At 41.9% G+C, this 27,500-nt stretch overlaps 2 protein-coding genes and 1 long non-coding RNA gene across 3 annotated transcripts in view; all 3 read right to left on the reverse strand.

Annotated features, from left to right (window-relative positions):
• Positions 1-7,493, reverse strand: part of slc3a1 (solute carrier family 3 member 1) — a 17,005-nt gene extending 9,512 nt beyond the window's left edge. Inside the window, exons 1-5 of the mRNA XM_063191790.1 lie at positions 6,992-7,493; positions 3,518-3,697; positions 2,931-3,073; positions 2,379-2,504; positions 132-251 (exon numbers count right to left, since the gene is read on the reverse strand). Coding sequence (XP_063047860.1) covers positions 132-251; positions 2,379-2,504; positions 2,931-3,073; positions 3,518-3,697; positions 6,992-7,415 — 993 coding nt within the window. The 5' untranslated portion in view covers positions 7,416-7,493. The remainder of the gene's footprint in view (positions 1-131; positions 252-2,378; positions 2,505-2,930; positions 3,074-3,517; positions 3,698-6,991) is intronic.
• LOC134441144 (uncharacterized) lies at positions 5,638-6,953 on the reverse strand. Its single transcript, XR_010033097.1, has 3 exons — positions 6,716-6,953; positions 5,908-6,006; positions 5,638-5,724 (listed from the first exon to the last, which is right to left on the reverse strand). It is a non-coding gene; the product is annotated as an uncharacterized LOC134441144 (long non-coding RNA).
• A 2,553-nt stretch (positions 7,494-10,046) lies between the features above and the next one.
• ppm1ba (protein phosphatase, Mg2+/Mn2+ dependent, 1Ba) overlaps positions 10,047-27,500 on the reverse strand; it is a 47,007-nt gene continuing 29,553 nt past the window's right edge. The window contains exons 4-6 of the mRNA XM_063191551.1: positions 18,336-18,447; positions 17,297-17,354; positions 10,047-12,413 (exon numbers count right to left, since the gene is read on the reverse strand). Of these exons, the coding sequence (XP_063047621.1) occupies positions 12,384-12,413; positions 17,297-17,354; positions 18,336-18,447 (200 nt within the window). The 3' untranslated portion in view covers positions 10,047-12,383. The remainder of the gene's footprint in view (positions 12,414-17,296; positions 17,355-18,335; positions 18,448-27,500) is intronic.

The following is a 27,500-nucleotide window of genomic DNA, read 5'->3' on the forward strand; positions in this document are numbered from 1 at the left end:
TGTGTCACCTCAACAATGTAATATCACACTAATATTGAAATTACATCCCCAATAATACTTCTACCTCTACTTCATACATCTCTGTTCTGTCTGTCCATGTCTGGGGGGTGATCTGTGTGCATAGTACTCACTGGGGGCTGGGTTGGGTCCACCTGGGGTTCGTTTCTCAGGTGTGGGGCCTCCAGCATGTGCTTCACTGCGTCCATGCGGAAGCCATCCACACCCTTGTCCAACCAGAAACGGATGATGTCCTAAGCAAACGATGGACAGTGAAGGCAAAAGCAGGTAACAAAGTTAACAAAACTTAACTGGCAGTGTGTTTATGAAGGCCCTGTATATCATCTTGTTTTCAGTTAAATGAGAACAGTAGTTTATTACATAATCATATAAACATAAACAATAGTTCGTCATGAATGTATGCATATTCTTCTCCCACCAATTTTTATTTTGTTTTAATTAACAAACAGTTTGCACATACAGTAACTGAAATACATTTCTTTCCCATTCATATGACTTCAGCAATTGACATTGAGATTGACTGCATAATCATTCGAGGGCTAAGTTGAAGGTGGCATTAATTCAGACTATGACGCCTCGTCTGGTAATATCCTAGTAGCGCTTAACAAAAGTGGTGTAGGGGCAATTTAGAGGGAAGGGCATGGGCAATTAGTGGAGGGCCACAAACAAAAAACCACTGATTCGCAATTACAGGCTCTTGCCTTACAAATCCCCCTCTAATTAGCCTACGCGTCGTGAAAATGGCACGTCTTGGAAACACTCGAGCGATGTCGTTGGGCATTATTTTATTTTATACGCAATCACCACACGGCAGGACGCTCTCTCAGTCGTAATTATGTTCTCTGCGCTGCTGCTCGGTGACATTTACAGTACTTTACATTACAGCGCTGAGAAAAACTTCGCAAAGTGCCTTCTCAAGACCCACAATAATAAGCGGACAATAATGGCCTTTTGTTCTCTCTCGTTAAACTGTAGGGCCTTGACGGATTCAGAGGGTTTTAGTTTTTTTTTAAGAGTTCTGTTGAAAAGGTTATCCAAACATAGCAGCACTTTGCTAAAGAATGTTGCAGGAGATGTGAATGAAGAAGGGCTACATGACACGGCAGAAATAAGAGAAAGATAACAGGGGGGAGAGAGAAAAGGCAGAGATTGTACTGTACTTGTGCTGTACAGTCATTGCCTATATTGCCTGTCTTTTTGTAAAAAAAATAAATAAATACTAGGCCTGTGTGAAAAAACACTGTGCAAACTCAAACAGGCCCAGAGACAGAGAGAGAGAGACAGAGAGAGAGAGAGAGAGAGAGAGAGAGAGAGAGAGAGAGAGAGAGAGAGAGAGAGAGAGAGAGAGGGAGAGAGAGATGCAGCGTGAGCGAAAAGAACAACACTCAAGTCTATATTCACTTGTCAATGCCTAACACGGAGATCAGTTGAGATGAGAGATAATATGTAACTGCGAGGTCAAAGCAAGGATGAGTCCATCAATGATCACTGTGGGACTGTGACAGAAAGGAGATAGAGGTGTGGAGCAGCGGTGTATATATTGTATATCCTAGCATTTTCTGAAGTGGGTATACTGTATATATTTATGCTATTCTAAATAATGGATAAATAAATTTTAAGTGGGTATACTGAAGCCCCTAAAATGTAGAAGTGGGTATACTCTGTATACCTGCGTTCTACGTTCTACTACACCACTGGTGTGGAGCACACACAGTTTGTCTATCCAGAACTCAGAGGGCAAAAATACAGCCCTGGGGTGAATTTCTCAAAAGAGAAGTTGCTAACTACGGTAGCTGCTTTGTCGGTTACATTGCAATTTCCCATTGCCAACGACCCAAGTTGCTAACTGCTAACAACTACGCTTTCAAAAAATACAGCCCCGCACTGTATGCTGTTACGTAGCACACTAAGGCACCCAGCCATGAATGGACATGAATGCCCATGGGGTCCCAGGTTCAGATCCGACCTGAGTCATGTCCAAAACATACCACATCCCCCCATTTCCAGTCTCCTCTCACACTGTCCTGTGATAATAAAATGCCAACCGCATCTCTTTACTGTATCTCACCTTCATACTGAACATCTGGGTTGCGGAAGTTGAGATCGCAACCCAGTAGATCTTAAAGGTGTACTGTGTAGGATTGTGGCCAGAGTAGGTATTGCAATGTTGCTGCTCAGCGAAATTGTGCTGCCTATTGCCAAATTTCATCTATTCATGAATACTTACTAAGTAATTAACTAATATTTACTAGTATACCTGTAGTAAGCCATAACCCTTCCGCTGGCTGTATTTTTAAAACGAACAAAAACATCCTCATATTTGGTCAATTGGGTATGAAAAAAATCTTTTAAAGTTTCACCTTCATCTCACGTCGAACATCTGGGTTGCGGAAGTTGAGATCGGGCTGCTCCTTGAGGAACTGGTGGAGGTAGCACTGCCCCCTCTGGGGTTCATACGTCCAGGAGGAGTTCCCAAACACACTCACCTGTGGAGAGGCGAGAGAGAGACCAGACTACAGTACTTCCCTACGTACAAAAGCACAAAAAGTACTTTTTTTTTCAAAATGGGGTTTAGACTGAAAATAGTCTTCATTACACCTACTTCACCTTGTGACAAAGGCTTATGACCCAAGTGTGTCCCATTTTAGAGATATCGCCATGTCAAATTTGCAGTAGGCCTAACTCAAATATTCAACCTTATACCAAGGCTTTGAAACGATTTTTCTCAGTTTCAATGTTGGTGTAGTTACTGCAGTTTGCTACACACTCTTCAGCAGAGATAGGAAAAGAAAAAGCAAAACAGGAGCAAGTGTGAGGACATACACATTGATTTTCGTAGTTGTCTGACCCTTTTGTTCTGCACCTGAGTCTTGGATGTGCGCACCACTACCTTAGTCACACAGTATTCTTACCCAGTTGTTGGGAGGTTTGTCTTCAGTGCAGTTGGCCCAGACGTAGTAGTCAGTGTAGTTGCCTTCACGCCTACAGCTCTTCTGGAACCAGATGTGTTTATCACTACTGTGGTTGGGGATGAAGTCCATTATCAGCTTCAAACCTGACAGAACAGAAATAATATTGATACGTTTCAATAATCCCACCCTTACATCTCCTTACATCTCCATCCATGGCTGAAGTGCCATTGAGCAAGGCACCTAACCTCACATTGCTCCAGGGAGTGGGACTGTAAATATCTAAGTCGCTTTGGATGAAAAAAGCATCAGCTATGTGTAAAGTAATGTAATAATAATAATAATAATAATAATAATAATAATAATAATAATGTAATAATGAATTGCCAGAATGTCCAAGCACCCTTCCTCTATCGATTTCTGATACCTTTTTCATTCACTTTCAATAACTGCTGACTGACTGCTTAGTCCATTTTATTTTTTTATATTAAGGGGGGCGTTGGGAGGCTTATGATGAGGTCCAGGGGACGTTGATTTAAAAAAAATAATAATAATTAAAAAAAAAACAATTGAGAACGACAGTACTGTACCTTTGTCATGCATAGCTATAAGAAGTTGATCAAAATCCTCCATGGTGCCGAAGATGGGGTCGACGTCCCGGAAGTCCTCCACATCATAGCCGAAGTCCCTCATAGGGGACTTGTAGAACGGGCTGATCCAGATGGCCTTGATGTTCAGATACAGGAAATGGTCCAGCTCCTCTTTGATGCCTGCAGTACACAAAACGCAGCACTCATTAAGAGGCAAATAGTGATTTCTTGATTGGCTACTTATAGGTTACTTATTGGATACTTAGTCCACAGTCACATGGAAGCACTGTACATTTCTGTTTCTCTCTGAATGTGAAGCTATATCTTACCTCCCACTTCCCCCTCTCTCTCTCTCCTCTCCCTGTCTCTCTCTATCTCTAGGCCTATATCTCTCTGTCTGTCTGTCTGTCACTCTCTCTCTCCATCTGTCTGTCTGTCACTCTCTCTGTCTGTCTGCCTGCCTGCCTGTCTGTCTGTCTGTCTGTCTGTCTGTCTGTCTCTCTCTCTCTCTCTCTCTGATGAACTGCAATTACACATTGGAGAATGAAAGGACCAAGAGGTGATTTTCAAAGTAGGCTTAAAGACCAGACAACTTCATCCTCTTGTCTGGGAAAAGTCTACTCAGAATGTTTTCTGGATGCAGAGACCATCTTAAATGTAATCCTACCTGCAGGCTGTTTGTTCAGAATTTCATTTAGCTCATTTCAAGGGCTGTCTTTGGTTTAGTCACTTTTCGGTAAGGCTTGGGGACATGTCTGTGACCTGATTTCTGGGTGTGTCAATGAGGTCAACGGGAAGTCGGCAGGGGAGGGGGAGTTGGTTCGAGGAGTGTCGTTCAGGGGGTAAAGTGTGACTGATTTATCCGGGCCCCATGTACGTATACAGAGGGCCCACACAGTCCGATTTATGAAGATATCTGGCTGGAGGGTCCATTGGAGCTGATTGTACATATAGGGCCCAAAATTAGTTGCTACGCCCCCCTGGTTGAGTCAGGTGTCCCTGGCCCAGGGAGAGGGGGTCCAGAAATGGGACTTCATCACAGTGTGTACTGGATTGGGGGGGCGTTCAGAGGACTTTATCCCTGGCCGGCCTAAAGTGGTCACTCAATGGCCCGGGGCCTGGAGGTCAAGTCAACACGTTAGACACAAAGTAGAACAGCACCTCTGCATGCAGACAGGCAGCAATGGCATAAGTGGTGTTTGATTAGTGATAGTATAGATGGGACAAACGAAATCCGCAGTCTGGTTATCTGGCAAGTAGGGCCTATGCACTAAAGCGCGCAGCTCACTCCCTTGTTAAACATGATCGTGTTTGTTATTGGTCTCATTCTGACTACTCAGCGGTTCATTGTACATAAAGGAAACACTTTATGGTCAATTTAAACTCGTAAAAGTGGATCTTAAATGCGAGACCGGGGGAAGCGAAAGTGGTCTGTAGGCTTAATGGCGTCTGCCATGTAACATTTCCCCCTGGCTGTATTTTAAAACAAAAAACACCATAATTATTTGGACAGTCCAGTTTCAAAATCCATAAGTTTATATTTGTTATTTTTATGCGTATCCTAGGCTACCCACACAGCAAAAGTACACCGTAATGGATCCGCCCCGGAGTCCACCATCCGGAGGCCATCCTCCGGAACGGATCCGGTAAACGGGGCCGTATCGGCGTCCACTTGCACGCCGCCTATCATCCGACGCGGAGGCGTGGTGCGGAGTCAAAAGGGACCCGTTTGTCACCCGCAACGGGTCCGCGTGCAGAAGCGTACCTCCGCAGTGAGCCCGGTTCGGAGGCGCGACATCCGATGCGGACTCATTACGTGTCCACTTATTGCATCCGTCACGGTTCCACTACTTTTTTATCAGTTACGGACCCATTCCGGACTCATAGATGTTCCGGGCCGGGACCATTTTGGATCCGTGCTCATAAAGTTACTTTCTTATTATGCTATAATCCCAATAAACGAACACTAAACCAGTTAACCGTTACAAACAGCATTTAGATTTAATTCTACAGATAACACAGACCTGGCCTAGACACCGTTTAAATAAGATCCCGAAAAAAACACAACCTGACGAAGAACTTCACTCATCATGATGTTTTATTTATCTTGACATTATTTTTCTGTCTCACTGTCATGTTGAACAATCGCGTGTCGTGGCTGCCTTCCCTCATCAGTCGACGGGGAAACATCACATCAGCGCTCCGATCTGAAAACAGATCTTTCCTCTCTGCTGAAAAGGCAACAGAGCTAAACTTAGAGCTTTCATTTAAATTTCGTAAGATGACAATCAGACATTGCATTGCATATGGAATGGCCAACGCTCTTTCACATCTCTATCCCGTGACAGTAATGATGTTGAATATTATAAGATGTACAATGTCCTACTTACTCTTGGTCGTAAAAGCCGGGAGGCAGGCGGGCATCACTGTAGCAGGGTGGATTACAGCCGGCTAGCCCTGTCCGACCCAGAGGTAATTCCACCTGTTTACTGTTGCACAAGATTAAGAACAAATTCAGATATTTGTAGCCCAACCACGGACATCTGTATCAAACTATGAGCCCAGCTACTTCATTCATTCACCAATGATGGACAGCATATGGGACGAGGGCGCAGTTCATGGCCATCCATTAATTGCTAATAAATAATTAGCCTGGATTTCGTTAACGTGAGGAAAAACATGATGCCACCGCTTTAGGATTTGTGCCGTTAAAAACACAGTTGGTGCCAAACCTGTTGAGAGCATCACCAATCCGTGTAAAAGTGTACCACGAGCCAAATTCAGACCAATATAGCCGTTTCATAAGAGTATTTGAACACTTAGACCTACGTTTAACTTTACAAAAGTTTGCTTCAGTCAACCGGTTTGCTAGTAGCTGGCTAGCAAGCTAACGTAAACAAGGCTGTTAAAATGGGCACAATGTAGATAATTTTTATTCAACTGCACTTCCTCCATGTATCGGATGGCATCATATTTTAACAGCATTTAGGAAATACTACAATAGCCATTGTAGTTCTCCATGTCTTTGAATGAATGAACTAGCTGTCTCGTTTTGAAAACAACTAGGGTTAACATACACTTTTAAAGTCATAGAAAGCAAAATCCTACGAAATATCAATAAGCATTGATAGTATAAAAGCTTCAGATATACTTTTTGTACCTTTGTGTATCACCTAATATAAATAAATCAATACTTACTGGAGAGCGCTGTTCGGTCGTGTCTGCCCCAACAAAAACTGTACCAACGTCCGTTAGATTTTACAGCGCGTCCGCGTTTGTGAATCAGATATGGATGCGATTATGGTCCGCGTTTTGACAGTAGAATTTGGGGCGGCGCACGGTGGCGACCCTGATCCACCAAGTGGAACCCAAAGGAATGTGACAGTGACACGGATGTGGTGACTTGAACGCGGCTCCGCATCGGAGTCCTCTGCTGTGTGGGTACTTATTACATACACTACAGTATACGCATACCGTTTAAGTCTCCAATGCCATCTTTGTTGGAATCCTTGAATGAGCGCGGGTACACCTGGTAAACGGGAGAGGACTGCCACCAACTCAGGCACCGTGGTGACAGTGCTATAATCGTGATACTCAGAGCAACCAGAGCCAGCGTGCAGGCAACGATGAGCCAGAAAAGAATCTCGCGGGGCACTCGGTAACGAGCTTGTTGAGAGTACAACAGGAGCACTTCTTTAGGCATGCCAGCGTACGGTTTGATCTGCGTATATGAACTTTCGTCGCCCCCCACGTTCACGGAGGACGATGGCCGGTCTGCTTCAACCTGTGCGTCGGGGTCCTCCGCGGTGATCCTGCTCCCATCCTCTTCAAACGCGTCATTGTCGAGACCCTCTTGAAGTTCCACTGAGTCGAAACGCGTCACTTTTGTGAGGCTCATTTTGCAGTGTCTCTTGGTTGTCTGTGTAGCACTACCCGAATACCGTCCTGCGCAAGCCTTCGGTGGTTCAAGATTAGATGTGCCTTGTGCGCGCTGGATAGAAATGTAGTGTGTCTGCTTGAAGGTGCCGTTTCTGTGCCTCCCTACACTTACCTCAACCCCTCCCTCCCAACATCCCGCCCCGTCTTCACAGTTTTTATAGCCACGTTGTGTACTTCTTCCATGTGCAATAAACACTACAAAACACCAATGCAATGCGCACGGTGTAAAATAGCCAGACCTGAGAAATGTATAATGTTAAAGTGGAAGACCTGTTGATACTTCTAGACGGCATGGTTGGCCTAAGACTTATTTAATAGTAGGCTACTAATATTTTCGTAAAGGGAAAATCAGCCCAGAGATGTAGCCTACCGTCGACAGGTGTGCCCCACACCTGGGGTGATGTAGCCTACAATACATGTAACTCCAAAGCTCCTGTGTTTTGTCTGCGTTTGTGGAAGATGTGTAAAAATGTGTAAAAGAATAGACTGCCCACATGAATGGAGTTACAGATGTGTGGTGTTCAAAGGAGCGCCCCTCAAAGCATTGCACAATTCTGCAACGTTGCAGCAAACCCACCAGCTACTCCTATAAAGTCTATACGTTGTGTGCAGTATTATTACTGTCGCATTTTGTAATATAAGATATACCGACTTCTCTCTTAGTGACAGGGGGACACACTCTATTTGAAGCCCTTTGAGGGGGCAACACTGATTTGTAGTATTTTGCATTTACAGCTCCAGGCCTTTTTATTAGAATACCATGAAAACGTTGATTTATTGCCATAATTCCATCAATAATGTTAAACTGTCATGGATTGTAGATTCATGGCCCAGTTTTTTTAACTATTCCAATCATTATTTTTTTTCTTTTTATATACGTTGGCCTTCCAGCTCAAAAAACCCATGAATTGGGGAATTCGCATTATTAGAATATTGTTGTAAAATCACATTTTTCTTCATCAAAATTCGGGTCACATTAAATCAGTTGAAATTTGGTACTTTCTACATAACATGCAATGGTCAATACTTGGTTAGGACATTCTCTGTCTTCATAATGGCCATGATGCGTTTAACATTGAAGTAAATGGCAAAAACAGTGCATGGGAGTTATGGAAGCCCAGATATCCTTGATGCTTTGCTGTCAGCTGTTCTTGTTTGTTGACCTGGTACCCCACACTTCACTCTTCAATATACCCTGTAGATTTCCATGCCACGTTTTGGCGCTAACTCACCAGTTTAATTCTTGATGAAGAATTGACGAATGACGAATTTTGATGAAGAAAAATGTGATTTTATAACAATATTCTAATAATGCGAATTCCCCAATTCATGGGTTTTTTGAGCTGGAAGGCCAACGTAGGCCTATATAAAAAGAAAAAAAAATAATGATTGGAATAGTTAAAAAACTGGACCATGAATCTACAATCCATGACAGTTTAACATTATTGATGGAATTATGGAAATAAATCAACTTTTTCATGGTATTCTAATAAAAAGGTCTGGAGCTGTAGGCCTAGTTGTAGTAGTTTGCAACATGATCTCCAAAAATTCCGTGCTCCTGGACACGGATGTTAAGGCACAAAATCTGTGTCCAGGAGCACGGATTTTGCCAAAATTCCGTGCTCCTGGACACGGAATTGTGTTCCGTGATGGGCACAGAGAAGTGCTCTCTCTATAGGCTACTCCCATAGCTCTGTTTCCACAGTCTTGTGTTTTCTCAGGATTTTTCTAATTTCAAATCTCAATTTTTTTTCTCCTACTGACAGGTTAGGGTTAGGGATTGTTTTGGTCTGGGCACAGCTAGTTTTCTTTCATTCTTTCATTTATGAATTTGATAGCCTAGCAACCCATCTGGGAAAGGTATTTCTCAAAAAATGTCTTTAATGACAAGTTAAGGTTAGGGAATGTTTTGGTCAGGGCACAACCTTAAATTGCTATAGCATTATTTTGTTTAGGATTAGCATTTGGTATGTATTTTCTAATGATAGTTACACAGTGCTGTGGTAATAGCCTATAGAAAGCACTTCCGTGTGCCCATCACGGAAAACAATTCCGTGTCCAGGAGCACGGAAAACAATTCCGTGTCCAGGCGCACGGAATTTTGGCAAAATCTGTGCTCCTGGACACGGATTTCGTGTCCTTAACATCCGTGTCCAGGAGCACAGAATTTTTGGAGATCAGGCTGTAGTACCAGTCTTGACCACAGCTTTACATGTGGCACCTTTGACACACACCTGACATATCATCTGGACGAATGAATGAATGGATAAATGAATGTTGTTGGCAACATATATATATATGGTGTCTTTGGTACCGGTCAAAGGTGTAGATGTGGTTTGGAAAAGTCATGGGGACATTACCAGGTATGGTAGTTTGCATTATAAAAAGTGATGGGGATAAGCTAGGTTTATCTCAGAAGTGATATGGACATGTCCCCACCATCCACACCTAAAATTAAAACCATGATACCGGTACACATATGCAGTGCACTTGCAAGGTCATGACCAAAACAAGACCATCCTCTGACAAAAATCAGGCAGGCAGTCAGTCAAGCGATCAAACAACCAATAAAATAAATCAATGTCAAAGCCAGGTTTCACTAAATCTTTATTTTTCAGCAGAGGCTCATAGCTTTGTTTTTTCCCCGTGTTATTCATGATTTCTTGTGTGGTGTCTCAGAGCTGAAAATGCAGCTGCAACATTCAAGAGCACATGACAATGCGGCATCTGAAAATAAAAAGTGAATTTATCATAAAGCCATGTCTTTTTTTTTACCCAGCTAACAAAAAACAAGGAAGAGAGAGATCACACAATTTTACAATATACTCTGAGCCAAAAAAATAAAGGCAGGTTGCTGCAAGAGTCCACTTCTGCATTATAAGGAAAAGCAGAAAGAGAGACAAGAGTGAGGGACAGACGGAAAAAGGGAGAGAGGGTGAAAAGACAGAATGAATGAGACTGGATGTAAGAGCGAGAGCGAGAGCGAGAGAGTAAGACGGGGGAACAGACGGGAGAAAGAGAGAGACAAGCAGAGAGCAAGTGAGGGAAAACAGAGGGGGAAAAGAGAGGGAAAGAGAGAGGAGAGAATGAGAGAGGCATTGGAAATGAGTCTGGCTTTGTAGGGCATGTAAAATCCCTTCTAGCCCAACATACCCATAGATCCCGAGCGACAGATTTGCACTCCACAACATACACACGCACGCACACGCGCGCACACACACACAGACAGACTTACGGACACCATGCTTAAACACGCAATCGTGCATACACACACGCATACACACAAAACACACCCAGCACAAAGCTTCTTGTGTCCACAAAGTTTTCAGAGCTCATATCTTTGCATCACCTGGTCATCATTAATTTGCACTTCCTTTTTCACACTGTAGGCCACCTCAGTAACCATTTACAAGAGACAAAACAGGAAGGGAAAAAAAACTAAGAAAAACAAAAATCAAAAAAACACTAACTTAAAAATATATATATTGTTTTATATATATATTTATATATTTTATACTCTCTTAACCAGCAGGATTAAAAAGCTTAATGACACACACACGAGAAGAGGAAACAAGGGGGCGTGAATCCTTAGCAAGCTGAGGCAGTGTGTATGCAAAAAAAACAACAATTAATAAAAATAAACAAACAAAAGTTCACTTCTCTTTTTTTGTTTTCTCAAAGTCTGTTATGGGGGCACAGGGGGGCACTGTGAGGGTTTTGGGGTGAATGTGGGCGAGAGAAGAGAGTTAAAGAGGAGGCAGGGGGGAAATGGAAATGAGGACAGGGGGGGGGGGTGCAAATCACAGCACGCAGTAATCAACCCCAAACGTGGCAGCTTCTAAACACAAAGATTTCAGCCATCAGTCGCCAGCCATCATATTTCATTCGTCGACGTTAACGTACACTACACATACATATCAGTACACACAAGCCTCTCAGGCTCAAGTGGACTGAAACGTCTCCATGTGACTCCAAAGATAAAGTGGAAGGGGGAGGGAGGGGTGGTGGGGTCTTTAAAGTGGAGCAAGGAGGGATCAGTCAGTCCAGACCCCCCCAGACCCCCTAAAATCCACTTCCCTCAGCACAGGGTGGCACAGGTGGAGGAGGGGGGGCTGTAGTAGACGTAGACAGGAAACAGGCACCCCCCAACCGTCCGCCCTCCAGGGCACAGTGTCCCCATCCCTCCTCCTTTAATGCCCCCACCCCCTCTTCTCCCCATCTGTTTTTTTTTTAAAGTCCAAACCACATGTGTTTTTTAAGGGGACTGACCCTGCTTGGCTTGTTGCTTGTTCCACCCCGTTGTCATAGAGAAGGCACCACAGACGGCTCGCATCGGGCCCAGTGTCTACACCATTATCATCATCATCATCATAATCATAATCATCATCATCTTCATCACTCACATCCTCATCACCAGCATCATTATAGTCATCGTCAATAATCAAAAACAACAAGAAAATAAACAGCAACGGCAACCACTGGATCAGGACAACTACAACATCCAACAAAAACAAAAACAAAAAAAAATGCAGTAAAAAAAAAAGTCTTTTTACTGTCTTCCTATGGTGTGCTATGTGTACGTGAATTTTTTTTTTCTCTTTTGTTGTTCTCGGAGAAGAGTTTTCCATAAACACCAAAGTTTACTTTGTGTTTTTTGTTGTTTGTTTTCTTTCATTCTTTCCTGCTGTCCATTCATTAAAAAAGAAGGGTGTTTGCAATCCTTTGGATTGTGTTTGTGTTTTTTTTTCTCTCAAGAAAAGGAAAAAAAAAAAAAAAAAAATTCTGAATGTTTTCATCTGTGGTCCAATTGATCTCCTGGTATTCATAGGAAAACGGGGGGGAAAAGAGAAAAGGTGAGGCAAAGATGTCTTCTGTAAAAAGAAGTGAAGTCAGTCCGACGGGGGAATCTGGCAACCATGCAGGACAGCTACCAGGGGTCCTCCAGATCGGCACCGTTCTGGAGAGAGAGAGAGAGAGAGAGAGAGAGAGAGAGAGAGAGAGAGAGAGAGGGGTAGAGTTTGAGAAGCGATGGGGAAAAAATGAGTGAGTTAAGACAAAAACAAAGATGTTTGAAGATTCTCATTCATTTACGCAAGTCATCTTAGTTACACTGTAAACCATTGCAGATGTACATGTCAGAATTGACTCCTTTCAGGAACAAAATGTTTTACAAGCTCCAAAAGCAAGTTCAGTTTCTTGCAACTAAACTCTTGACAAAGCCAGATCACCGAACATTCACACTTTGTTCGTTACATGCCCTGCTTGTTTTTTTCTTCCCTGAAGTAACAAACGGGGGCAGAGTGCAGTGGACACCAAGACCTAGAGGGGCAGCCACAACAACTAGAACGTCCTGAACCATTACCGGTACATCAGGGATGTCAAACCCAGGGCCGGGCACCAAATCTGGCCCGTGCGGTCATTTTATTTGGCCCGCGAGATCATTTCAAATGTGAATTACAGTTGGCCTACATACACCATAAAAATACAGTAACATGACTTGAACATGAAATTTGCTGAGTCAAAGGAATACAAGTGGACCGAGGCCAATGTAACATCTCTTGTAAGTTGCAAATGTAACATGTAACACTCATACAACAGAATATGTTCAGGCACATTTAAGCTACCAAAAAAATTGCCTTAGAGTATTAAGTGCATGCATACACAATTTTAGTTCATTTAAAAATATAAATATAGTCAGTGCGTTTGATCAACGACTTAATTCCAGATTTTTATTTTGCCCCCCCATTCAAGGTCCAATGAGTAATTTTAGTAGAAAAATGACACCCTGGACCTTCCAGGTTACTGCCATGTGTTGTCGGTCCAGAATGATTTCTGGCTGACGTGATTTTCTGGGCCAAAGCCGAGCTGCTTGGGGATGTAGTCCAGCTCTTGTGTGTCGATTTCTCCAAAATAACAGCACCAACCAAAACACTTCAGCGTACACAGGGAAAAGGGTGTGTTTCTCGACAGCATTGTCGCTTACTTACTTGGTTGCAATGCAATTTCCCATTTTCAACCTAGTAAGTTGCTAACTGGTAAGCAACGACACCATCGAGAAAGGGGGTACAGGCTGTTGAAAGTCACCCCGTTCGCCACTGTGTAGACAAATCCATGCCATCCAATTTACATTAAGAAACACATCGTACTGCAGTGGTCTCCAATTATTTCTCTCCAAGGGACAAATTATGAAGCTTGACCCATTGAAGTTTTAGTGATCGAAAATCACACATATTTATGTTTTCATTTGTTCTGCCCTCATGGCGGGCCAAATGTTTGCCATGCCCGGGCCGGATTTGGCCCGCGGGCCTTTATTTGGAGACCAAGGCCGTACTGCATAGTTATTGTTCAGCGGTTCCATTGATCGACAAGCTAGATGCAGATGAGCAATAATACCAATGATTGAGTATTTGTCAGTGAGCAATGCCATTAATCATGTTTTTGAGAAGTCAGTAAATTATTTTTGAATTTCATGTGACATTTTGTTTTCCAACAAATGCTTTGAAACCTCCAGTCAAATTCCTATCGCCTCCCTCACCCACACACTCCCTCCTACATATTGAAGTGCAAGGAAATGCTTCCTCTTGCACCCACAGTTAATCATGTTGGATGTGGTTCATCCTTCTTGGTAGTATGCAGACATTACCTTGGATACCGTAGCTCTTAACACATCACAAAGACTTGCTGTCTCTGTCACAGAAGCACCAGTTACACGTATAGAAATAATTTCTCCATTTTGAACTCTGATATGTCACCCATAAAGTTGTGTGCATTGCAACATTTTGAGAAAAACTGTGCTCTTACCCTGCTAATTGAACCTTCACACTTCACCTTAACCCTATCCAGACCGGGCTTTTTTGGCATTCCTGGGACCGGGGGGGGGGGCTCTTTTGACCCCCCCCTCATAACTTTGGAACCGAATGGCGTATGACCACCAAACTTGGAGGGGACGATCTTCAGCCAAAGATCTATGAATGACATCAGTTTGGTGTCATTATTGGATATTATGACGTCATTATGACGTCATTTCCTGATTTTATTGCCCAAAATGTCACCTTAATGTACTTTCCATCTAACTTCGGTAACGCACATCAATTTTGGTTATTATGTGTATCAGACCATTTCAAATGTTCACAAGGGTGTCTGATGCTAATGAAAATGTAAAAAAATGTGAAAAGTTATGATGATGAGACTTTGATCAGTGATTTTTGGTCAGGCGTACCTGTCAGAAAACCGTTGCCATGGCAACAACAAAAATTATAAACCTAATCTTTTGGTATCACATTGTAGCCAACTTCATTTTAGGAAAAGTCACAAAGTTTCGTTGTCATAGCTTTAGTCATTCAGGAGTTATACGACATCAAAGTTGGTGCGGGCACTTTTAGCCCCCCCCCCGGTCTGGATAGGGTTAATGGTGCAATGTGCAATTAACGAAGATTGACCCACAGGCTGGTCCATGAAGCCATGAAACTTCCCACACTAAAATGACAGGTGTTTCAGTTTCATTGTCAAACCCATGTAGAAGAGCACTTCCCAAACGCCAGTCAGTGTAACTGACGGCCCAGTGTGCCACAGTGGGCCCCAGATAGAGTAGAATAAGACAGCAGTCTCTTAGGGCCACCGCACCCCGATTCCGACAAAGTGCAGAGCACTGCTCTTCCAATGTTCAATTAACCACGGCAAAATAAGTTCATTGTATAGCACGTCTGCGCCAGTGTGCGGGGTAATTTAAAATGGTCAGAACCAGTGCTGAAACAGTGCTCCGCAGTGCTGTTGGAACCGGTGTGCGGAGGTCCTTACTTGTTTTCTTTGTAACCTGGACGTGGTGCATTCAAGTTTTAAGCAAAGACATATTTCGGCCTAAAACCCTTGGGAGAAAAGACCACCTTACTAACCAATTTTGACCCATTATAGTGTGTACGTGTTTGGCTAGTAAGATTTCATATACTAGACATTTTAGCTGGTGGTGAAAAATCTTTATTTAGGGCCCTGGTTCTCAGTGTGAAGCTTATAAGTAAAGAGGACAACCAAGAGTGTACCAGTCTTCCTCTAATCTATGAGATTAATTTAATTTAGGACGTACAGCCAGAGAAGACAGCAACAACTAGTTTGAGTACGTCTACATTTCAAACACTGATCCCCTTAAGAGGAACTGTGTGCGTGAGTGTTTGCATGACGTAATGGGGACGGGGGGTGGAGGGTGGAGGGCATCCAAGGGGATGGTCAGGTCAAATGAAGCTTCTAGCCAACTTACCAAATAAAACAGGATGGCTGCTTTAATTAAGAAATGAACACACACACAGTTAGATAACACCAGGAGCCAAAACTTAACTGTGCGTCTGTGTGTAACGTATGTGTGTTGTTGTATTTTTTCCATTAAGGCTTAAAAATGACTGAAATGCTTAACCTGTACTAGGAAGACATTTTGTCATTTAAGACTGTATTCAAGAGGAGTGGTGGGTGTGTGTTCAGATATGCTCTGCTTCAGACAAAACCAGCTTGGAACAAGAACACATGGGTATCTAGACTATGGCACGGTCCTTAAATAACACAAACGGTGGAAGGGGATTCACTACACAGCAAGTCAAGAGGTCAGTCCAGGGATCCACACAAACTATGCCACTGTCTATCACAATCTCACAATCACATACATACACCCACATGGAACGAGAAACACACACACACACACACACGTACGCACACGCATACAGACACACGGATTGAGTTTGAAGGAGGCTTCTCCAAACAGATGCCATAGACATCATTCTCAAACGCCTCACACAACATCTCTTCTGCTCCACATAGAAACTGTATGTGGGTGAAGATACAAGTGAATGAAGCTACCCCTTCCACAGTACACAGAGCCTGGGGACTGTAGGTCACTATGGGGCTTTTCCACAAGGGCAACTTCATTTGGGGTTAGGGTAGGTAGTATGACTGTAACCAATCTGCAGACATCCCTTCATGCAAGAAGTTGAGACATTGGGCATGTTTGTGATGCCCCATGCTGCACAAATCTGCGATGCGCATGTGTGCACTGCGAAATTAGAATGCTTTCTAGTTAGACATTATGATTGCGCAGTGTGCATGTGCTCACAGGGCAGATTTGTGCTGCATATGGCATCACAAACGGGGTCACCCAGACCTGACATTTTTTTAACAGGATGTGACATCACAAGATATGACATCACCTCCACAAGCTGACATATTTTTGAAATCCGGAACTCAGATCTAGTTGTGGTATCGAGGTGTTCCACTTAACCCGATTAGGCCTGACTAGCAAAAAACATCAGTTTCAGATCGGCATCTTCCAAATACCCTCACAGGTACATTATATGTTATCTATGACACTGTCAAAAGTATATTTAATATGATTATTAACTACCACACATCTGTCTTGACATATACAACAAAGTAATTTAGTAATATATCAGGACGATAAAAATAATAAATTAAAAAAAAATCTAACTACAGAAAAGTCAGAGACATGAAACAAATGATATTTTTCCCAGGCCACAACCCTCTGTGATGTCTCATGGCGTGATGTGAGAAGTAACAGAAGGAAGGGTTTGGAATAGGCATTCTACATGCACCTGTCCACAGACACAAGCTAAAGTGATGGACCACAGCATCGGGACACCAACATTTATATGCATTGCAAGCAAGTCCATGTCGTACTTTAGGCTTTAAAGAACATGTGAAAGGGGGGGGGAAACATATTTCTACTGAGCACAAGAGGGTCTAGGCTACACACCAGAAACAAGTTTTCCTTTTTTCACATGTCTTTTTTAGGAACTTTATACTCTTTTGACATCCCACACACACACAAACACACAAACTTACCCCATCCTCTTCCCTGTGTGGGTTCAGTCGAGTGTATACTGCTTCAATAACACTGTGCCTGTGAACACAAGGGAAAGCAGAGGAGCATTATGGGACTTGTGTTCAGGAAATGATACACAGGGCAATGTTTGGAGCACTGTTTCCCAGCAACAACATGGCTGGCTCCTAATTTACTGATCGAATTATTAAAACAAAACAAAAACAAAAAAAAGAACATACATTTATTTTAAACTGTTTGCTGCTGATCAAAGTTCTCGTGATTTAAAAAAAGTGTTATTGTGATAAACACTACAAACAAAGCCTTGTAGTCTTGTTGCCCAGATACATTGTTCAAAAAGTTACTTTGTGTATCACCACCTTTAGTATATGCTGTGTGCATCTGTCAGACAGGTCAAATGAGACACCGTGAATAAACAGACAAAGGTAATAAAGGATTCTGTACATGCTGAGAGAAAAAGAGAGTCAACATTAATACAACACAAAGCATTCACAAAGTCATTAGGGCAGCACTGGAGAATACTGAGACTAACTTTTAGACCCACAGTCAATGTCAACAAATGATCAGCGATGTAGATGTGGTCTGTAGGGTGAAAGTGTGCACCTGTTAAGTGCACATCTGAGTCTTTGCTTAGAACACATCTGAGTCTTTGCTTAGAAGGGTGTGTGTGTGGGTGTGTGCCGAGAAGGGTGTGTGTGTGTGTGTGTGTGTGTGTGTGTGTGTGTGTGTGTGTGTGTGTGTGTGTGTGTGTGCTGAGAAGGGTGTGTGTGTGGGTGTGTGCCGAGAAGGGTGTGTGTGTGTGTGTGTGTGTGTGTGTGTGTGTGTGTGTGTGTGTGTGTGTGTGTGTGTGTGTGTGTGTGTGTGTGTGTGTCGAGAAGGGTGTGTGTGTGTCTGTGTGTGTGTCGAGAAGGGTGTGTGTGTGTGTCTGTGTGTGTGTGTGTGTGTGTGTGTGTGTGTGTGTGTGTGTGTGTGTGTGTGTGTGTGTGTGTGTGTGTGTGTGTGTGTGTGTGTGTGTGTGTGTGTGTGTCGGTGCTGCCTTACTTGCTGGCGAGGCCTCCCCCTGGTGGGAGGTTGGGTATATTTTCTGAGGCGAGAATTCTCATGACGTGCACCAGGTCAGGCATGCCCTCCTCTCCTGCCTTCTCAATAATCTCTGAGAGAGAGAAACAGAGGGAGAGAGAAACAGAGACACAGAGACAGAGACAGAGAGAGTAAAAGAGAGAGATAGAGAATGAAGAATACAAGACGGCAAGAATAATGGCATTAGACACACAAATTTCACCAAAACACGTCTCTTTTTAGGACCATAAATTCAACAGGAAGATGTCAAGCGTAGAGGAGGGCACACGTACGAGCTGTGTTCTGTGTGTGTGTGTGTGTGTGTGTGTGTGTGTGTGTGTGTGTGTGTGTGTGTGTGTGTGTGTGTGTGTGTGTGTGTGTGTGTGTGTGTGTGTGTGAGAGAGAAAGTGCAAGACACAGAAGAATTGAGGAGAGAGAAAATCCAAATTAGCCAAACAAAGCGGAGAGAAAAGGTTAGAGTGAGAGACACCGTGAGTGTGTGTGTTTATGTGGACAGTGTATGTGTGCTCATATGTGTATCTGTGTGTGTGTGTGTGTGTGTGTGTGTGTGTGTGTGTGTGTGTGTGTGTGTGTGTGTGTGTGTGTGTGTGTGTGTGTGTGTGTGTGTGTGCGCGCGCTGCCCAGTGGGACAGCATGGGAGTGGAGCCAGCTGGATGTTCCTGCTGCGCATTCCACACCAGAACTGCAGAGCTCCATTCCCTCCACACACGCACACACACACACTAGACACACACACACAGACAGATTAACCCAACCATGACCCAACACTATTCCCCATAAACCAAGCCCTACACTCACTAACAAACACAAACACAAACATTAGCCCAAAGGCGACCAATGCCTAAGAAAAATAAGAGTTTGGTTCCGGTTGGTTGTTAGGTTTGGTCATGGGTCGTCGGATTTTTTTTTTTTTTTTTTTCTTTTTTTTTAAATGTCCGACCCACCCAACCCCCAATAAGCGCCAGATTTCGTCATAAACTTTGTTGAACAATGCCAAGGACGATAGTGGAGTGTGGCCTGCTAAAGCTACAATGAAATATAGCCTAATAAGTATTAATGAGCCAAGATTGACCGTCACCGAAATGAGGATATGATCATACAGCCTACCGTTTCTGACAATACCTGTCCAGCTGCCAGTTGCCTGACACTGCTGTTTTAGCTCCTGTAGGCTATGTCCCGTTTTCTTTTTTTTTTATTCCTTTCCATCATCGGTTGTAGACCATATTTTCCTTTGAATGAAGGTTCTGGCTTGCAAACATTCTATTTACACTCTTTTTTGTTTTACGCGAGGATGTAGACGCCTGAGGCGATATAGCGGATGGGTGATTTGATCGTGCACTTTTGAGTAAAAGCATGAAAATCGGTACACATATCCTTCTTGATATGCTGATTAATGTTAGCGTTGGAGGCGTCGCGAAAAATGCATCGTTTTCAAGATGGCCGCCAAATCCAATATGGCCGACCCATATTAATAAATCTACCTGACGCTTTGTAGTAAAAGCATGAAAATCGGTACACATAACCTTCTTGATATGCTGATTAACATTAGAATTGGAGGCGTCATGAAAAAATGATTAATTTTCAAGATGGCCGCCAAATCCAATATGGCCAATTCATATTTATGAATCTACCTATCTACCTAACACTTGGTAGTAAAAGCATGAAAATCGGTACACATATCCTTCTTGATATGCTGATTAAGTTTAGCGTTGGAGGCGTTGCGCAAAATTCATCGTTTTCAAGATGGCCGCCAAATCCAATAAGACCGACCCATATTAACGAATCTACCTGAGACTTGGTAGTAAAAGCATGAAAATCGGTCCACATATCCTTCTTGATATGCTGATTAACATTAGCATTGGAGGAGTCACAAAAAAGTAATCGTTTTCAAGATGGCCGCCAAATCCAATATGACCAACCCATATTAATGAATGAATTCGAGACGATTCGTCTAATGAATTGTTGAGAGGGGACCATACCCTAATGAATCTACCTGACACTTGGTGATAAAAGCATGAAAATCGGTACACATGTCCTTGATATGCTGATTAATATTAGCATTGGAGGCGTCGCGGGAAAAAAATGATTGTTTTCAAGATGGCCGCCAAATCAAATATGGCCAGCCCATATTAACATACACATTCACACACACACACACACACACACACACACACACACACACACACACACACACACACACACACACACACACACACACACACACACACACACACACACACACACACACACACACACACACACACACACACACACACACACACACGCCAAATCTTCACATCATTATCCTGGTCTAGAAATGAATCCTAATACTGTACATGTAAACTTTTCACTCAAGTTATATTTTACATACCCTGAGTTGACTTTTTGATGGCCATCATGTTCCATTCATCATTTATTCAAAGTTTATGTCAATCTTTTAATTAGGCATTATTGGCAGTTTGATTGATGTTGGCTATAGTATATACCATAACCTGTAAAATCCTACTACTTTACACAATTGTTCTGATCTGAAATGTAGCATGGATTCCATCCCTCAGTGAGGGTACCAGATCTTGGGGTGCAATCAGGAGAAAGAGTAGGGGTGTAAAGGCGATGGCTGCAGTTTGTTTGAATAGATACAACTGACATGATTGGATATGGGCTACACATATGCCAAATACCACATTCTTAACGACCTATAAACTGCCATGGGCAATCGTAAATCACAACTTTACTATGAGAAATTGCATACTCACCAGATTGTATCACTTGTGAGATCAACTTGTGTTAACCAGGCAAGATATAAGCTTACCATACAACTTGCATTGGGTGCAGGATTGCAGTTTGTTTGAAAACCTTGTGCAGCTAGAAGTAGTCATCAACAATTAGTTTCTTTGAAGTAAGCAATCATAAAAATGTCCATGAATTAACAAATCAAGTTAGCTTTCTGTCTAGCAATCTTGAAATCCTGGCCCTTTTGGAATTTGTACAAGGCCTATGCAGTTATCACTAAGCGCTAGAGGTGCTGTACATCCCACAAGCCCCTCAAAAGGATTTGTACATAACGCTACTGCCGTATTACCTATTTGAGGCCTCAAGAATGCAATCAGTGTACCGATTGAAGAGTATTAGCAGAGAACATTTCATACATATCTGTCCATCTGTACAAAACCTATAATGCAAACAAAGTCAACAATCTTCAAAGTGTAAGGCTTTAATACTTCAATTCATGTACCTATTATAGAGTGGTAGAACACAAGAGGTGGTGCAAACTCTTGCACCTATTCTAAAGTTATCACATTGCAGAAAATAATCTATTGTGGTGGTGGCGGCAGACACAGTTTGGGCAAAACCATAACATATGCATCACTTCATTTGATAACATGCCAATAATGTTTAATCATTTTGTAGAAAAATATGTATTTTCTTATAAACACTATCTTGGTTGGCCATTTTGAAAATGTGTTTTTTCCCACAATGCCTCAATTTCTAATATTAATGAGCACATCAAGAAGTAAACGTGCACCAGTTTCCATGGTTTTACTAAAAGTGCCCGAAGGATTTATTAAAATGCGTTTGCCATATTTGATTTGGCAGCCATCTTGAAATGTAAACTTTTTTGCAAAGTATCGAGTTATTGTATCAATCAAAATATAAAAAAGTAACTGTGCACAAATTTCCATGCCTTTACTACAAACTGTCAGGTAGCTTCATTAATATGGGTTGGCCATAATGGATGTGGCGGCCATCTTGAAAATACAGCATTTTAAGCAATGCCTCCAATGGTAATATTTATCAGCATATCAAGAATGATACGGTACTGATTTTCATGCTTTTAATACCAAGTGTCAAGAAGATTCATTAATATGGGTAGGCCATATTGGATTTGGCGGTCATCTTGAAAATGCAAATTTTTTCGCAACGCCTCCAATGCTAATATTAATCAGCATATCAAGAATGATATATGTACCAATTTTCATGCTTTTAATACCAAGTGTCAGGTAGATTCATTAATATGGGTCGGCCATACTGGATTTGGCGGCCATCTTGAAAACAATGCATTTTTCGCTACATCTTCAATGCTCATATTAATCAGCATATCAAGAAGGATATGTGTACCGATTTTCATGCTTTTACTACCAAATATCAGGTAGATTCATTAATATGGGTCGGCCATATTGAATTTGGCGGCCATCTTGAAAACGATGCATTTTTCGCGACGCCTCCAACGCTAACATTATTCAGCATATCAAGAAGGATATGTGTACCGATTTTCATGCTTTTACTCAAAAGTGCACGATGAGGCCCTTTTGTGTGTCCCATCCGCTGGACTACATATGAATGGTTTAGTGAAGGGTGATCGAGGGGCAACATCGTCATTGCCATTAAATCATTATTGTAGGCAACTGTAGTAGTCCTAGGTCTTCATCGAACAGTCGTACTTGTGCGACATCATCGTTAATTTCTATGTCATTATTTGGAGGAGGTGCGGAGAGTGAGACAGTGACAGACGCCCTGCTGCTGCGCGATGGTGGAGAGACAAGCAGAGAGATAGCAAGAAAATAACGGGCTCGGGCCAACGGACTTCTTGGTTAACAAGGCCTTGTGGTAGCCTAAATGAAAGAATGAAGGGAAACGTGGGCAAAACATTTCCCTTCTCTCGTATTAACTTATTTACAAGCTATTGATACAGTGCTACTTTAGAATTGCTCTAACGAGTTATGCATCTCGTCCAACATGCAGTGTGACTGAATGGAAGCCCTTTTCTAATACGACGAGACAATATCAATACATTCAAAAATCGTGGATACTCATAATGTTTTCTGTGTGTTGCATTTCGAGGCGGGTGGTCAGGCTGTGTCCGTGTCGGGTGTTGAGGTAAGGCGATTGACTTATCATTTGACAGGCATTTTCGCCAGGTTCCCAAACTACATCGTAGCCTATTAGTCTGCAAGAACGCTGTGAGGCAAGTTATTTAAAAACTTACGAGCTACAACGACTACCAATTAGCATGTTGTAGCATAATAATTAGCCAACAACGTGACCGATAGGTGCGCAACTCTGCAGTGACATTTGGGGTTTTCTAATAGGTTTATCATTCCGGGCGGCACTTGTGGCGCGCGCTTATGTTGCTCCTATATGGATAGTCATGCGATGCAAATTCAGTAACTTGCAGGCAGGTAGAAAGTGAGAGATGGCGAGTTATGGGAATGAAGAAACGTGTTTTTTTTTTGGATTCCAAAAACTCAAAAAAAATATTTTGGGTCGCACAAAAAATGATAGGGTCGGTCGGCAACCGGAACCAAAACATTATTTTTTTTAGGCCCAAACACCATTCCCTCAAAACAATATGAAACCAACCACCACCCCTAAATAAAAGCAATCATTACACTCCATAGCAAACTCCAACACAAACATGAGCCCAATGATGACTGAACACCATAAACCAAGCATTGAACTCACTAACAAACACTAAGCTTAACAGGTCAATGGTGGGGTTTATTAGTAGCAGACGTCAGGTGGTACAACCACAGCTAATGCCCACAAATTACTTTTACTATTTCTACTGGTAGTAATCGGAAATTAATAAGCAATTAATATACTTCTTAGATTACCCAGTAAAAGCAAAAAAAAAACATTTTATCCATACAATAGTGACATCAGGTGTGGTTGCACCACCTCGCTACTGCAAATACGTCATTGACCTTAACACAAACATTAGCCCAACTACAATCCAACCACATCCTCCATCATGTTCTCTACAAAACACAATACAAAGCCCACTATTCCCCCGTGATAAAAGCAAGTATTACACTCATAAACAAACATTACACACACATACATTAACTTAGTCCAATTACGACCCAACAACACTAAATATTCCCTATAAACTTAACTAAGCATTATCCTAACACAAACATTAACCGTACTATGATACACAATTATATACTCACCAACAAAAAACAACACAAACATTAACCCAGCTAGAACAACCACAACCACCAGCAACCGCAACAATAGCCCAATTGTGGGCCAACACAATCCGCCACAAATCCTCAAGCCAACTAAGCATTTAACCCAACAGCAACCTCAACATATGCCCGTAAACGAGGCTATACCCTACAAACCCCCATGGCTAAAGCAAACAGCCCAATACTGACCTACCCAATGCTCACACTTTCACATCATCCATTCACCATGAGAATTAGACAGCCACTGATTAAAACCACACTTCAAGAACTAATGTTACTTTAACACTGGTTTAACAATGACATGAATTAATGGCAAATGAGCCAAATCACTGTATTATTTTGGCAAAGTTTACTCTACGCGCACATATTATAGGGCTTAACATGACCTCACATAAGTTTTATCGCTCTGACATCACCCCACAGGTGTACAATAATAATCTGTGCTTAACACAGCCGTTACATTCACATCCATGGAAATCAACACCAGATGCAGGCAAACGCTGGCACATCATGCAGTGAAAATCCCAACATGTGGGGCAGTGAGTCCCATAAACATAGCACAGGTGATGCAAATAATCACATCATCTATATCACTGAAGGGATATTGTTTTTCACTAGGTGGAATATACAGGTGGCGTGTTTTAGAGCCCCCCTTCTCTCATATTGCTATTCCTTAACCCATTAAGACCTAAAACAGACGAGAAAATATCAATGTCTATGTCATGTGTCTATGTTCCAAACATTGTCATGAGGCATGGCGCCAATCTCTTGTGCATTTTTGATGAAATAAACCAAGGGTTATAACAAAAGGAAAAAATGACTTCTTCGCTTTCCTGGTTAGTTTAAATGCAGTGAGGAGCAGGAGAGACAACAGAGCTTAATGGGGGTTGGGGGGGGGGTTGGGGGGGGGGGTGACAGAGAGGGCCTCTGAAAATATTGGTCAGACTATGATGCATTCTTCAAGTTTCAGGTCCATCATGCAGCAGTGAGCTCAGAAGAGCATTTTAGTCAGCCTGCCAAGCCCCAAAAATATATGTTTGATGGCATTTTCTGTTAAAAGTTGGCAACCATGCCAGAAGTTATCAGCATGGGCTAAGGTTTCAGAATCACCTGGTTGCCAACATGGAACTTGACCTTTAAGGTCAAATATGAAGGTCAAAAGGTCAACCACGGTCAAATAACAGTATTATTTAGTTAAAAATTGTTAAAAAGATGTTAAAAGTGGGCAACCATGCCAGAAGTCATCAGCATGGACTAAGTATTCAGAATCAACTTGTTGCCAACACGGAACTTGACATTTAGGGTCAAATTTAAAGGTCAAAAGGTCAAAAACAATGTATTTTCTGGTTAGTCTATTTTGGGAACGGTATATTCATGGAATTCTTTTTTCAAATGTAAGCAACCATGCTAGATGGTATCAGCATGGACTAAGGTTTCAGAATCACCTGGTTGCCAACATGGAACTTTACCTTTAAGGTCAAATTTGAATGTCAAAAACAATGCATTTTCTGGTTTGCCTTTTTTGGAGGGGGGCTTCATATTCATGGAATTCTTTTTCAAAAGTTGACAATCATGCTAGAAGTTATCAGCATGGACTAAGGTTTCATGGTCCATGGTTGCCAGCATGGAACCTGACCTTTAAGGTCAAATTTGAAGGTCAAAAGGTCAACCGGGGTAAAAAAAAATTAAAAAAATGTTTAGTTTTTTTTGTGATGTGCTTTCATAAAATACAAGTTGTTTGCATTATGTATTGAATAATTAGTACCTGGAGGAGATATTTCATATTATTTAAATCATTTTAGGTGAGTGAAAGTATTGGAACAAATAATTGTAAAGAAAATAAAACACTGTTTTGATGAGGTTTCTCCCGAAGCGGACAGCGCTGTCAAAAGTTGCATTTGGGGTTTTCTGACAGTGGACGGTGGAAGTGGTCGCGAGAGTCACACTTCACCTACTGTAAGTATCAGATGACTCGGGACAGTGATTAATTAACCTTTTAATTCTACTTAGAGCCCCTTTAAACCCAAGTCTTCAGTGAAGAACAAAAACAAGGAAATTTGCCTTTCTGTTCCAATACTTTAGGGGACTGTATATTTAGAAGTTATATAGTCTTTATTATTAGGGTATGAGTGAAAGTGATTATTGCAAATTGTCAATAACAAGAATGTAATTGATCATATTGTTTCTTTACTTCAATAATAATTAAAACAATAATTCAAATTCAAATGTGATGTCAGTACACACTGGATATCTATGTATTTAAAGGAGCTATTGTGGCTGTTATTACAAAAAGGTTGTGTCATCCAGATCATGTTCCATCCACATGCAGGTATACAGGGCTGTCCATTCCTCAGGCAACTGCAGGCATGTATTGCCCACTTGGTTCCACAACCACATCTTACCAGTCCTAAGCTACTATGTGGAACTGGAGGTTTCCTTTACCACACAGCCATCAAGTCTACAACTTTCCAACCACCTGTCTCCTCAGTGTCTTTGTTAATAATGTACTTTGTCAGACTGCAGCCATACATTTGCCTGCTGATTTGCTTATGCAAGATGCAATCCATATGCATCACTTGGTGGTAACATATCAATTGCCTTTTTGTCTTCTGAAAATAGTCGATCAATACCCAAAGATAAGCATGGTGCTTTATACAGGTGACACAAAAACTCAAGCCTGGGAAATTGCAACAGAACATTCTACAGTAGTCATGAGAACATCAAGAGAAGTGTACAATACTTGCTCTACTCTTACTGTAGGTTATTTCCTAACCATGATATGACATAGCAAATCAGCAAGTGTCCTTCATTGCTATAACCATTTGAAACACATCAGAAATAACTGAAGTCATTATTTTTTCTATGGAAAGAAGCAAATTCACTGGTGAGCCAAGGCATATCCCATTTCATACCAGTAGTTTAATGTGCTTCACAAAGAAGAATAAAGTAATTGAGATGACCAGAATGAAATTTTTAAAAATACAAGTTTAAGTTAATTTTATGCTAATGAGCTATGATGAATGTCTAAGGATGACAGGCCAGAGCCCCACCACGATAAGCCAAATCAAACATTAAATTATAGGCCTCAATATACAGTACCATGCAAACAACTATTTTATGAAAGCACATCACCAAAAAACTCGGTTGACCTTTT

Source organism: Engraulis encrasicolus, chromosome 24 (assembly GCF_034702125.1).
Source record: "Engraulis encrasicolus isolate BLACKSEA-1 chromosome 24, IST_EnEncr_1.0, whole genome shotgun sequence".
Classification (NCBI taxonomy): domain Eukaryota; kingdom Metazoa; phylum Chordata; class Actinopteri; order Clupeiformes; family Engraulidae; genus Engraulis; species Engraulis encrasicolus.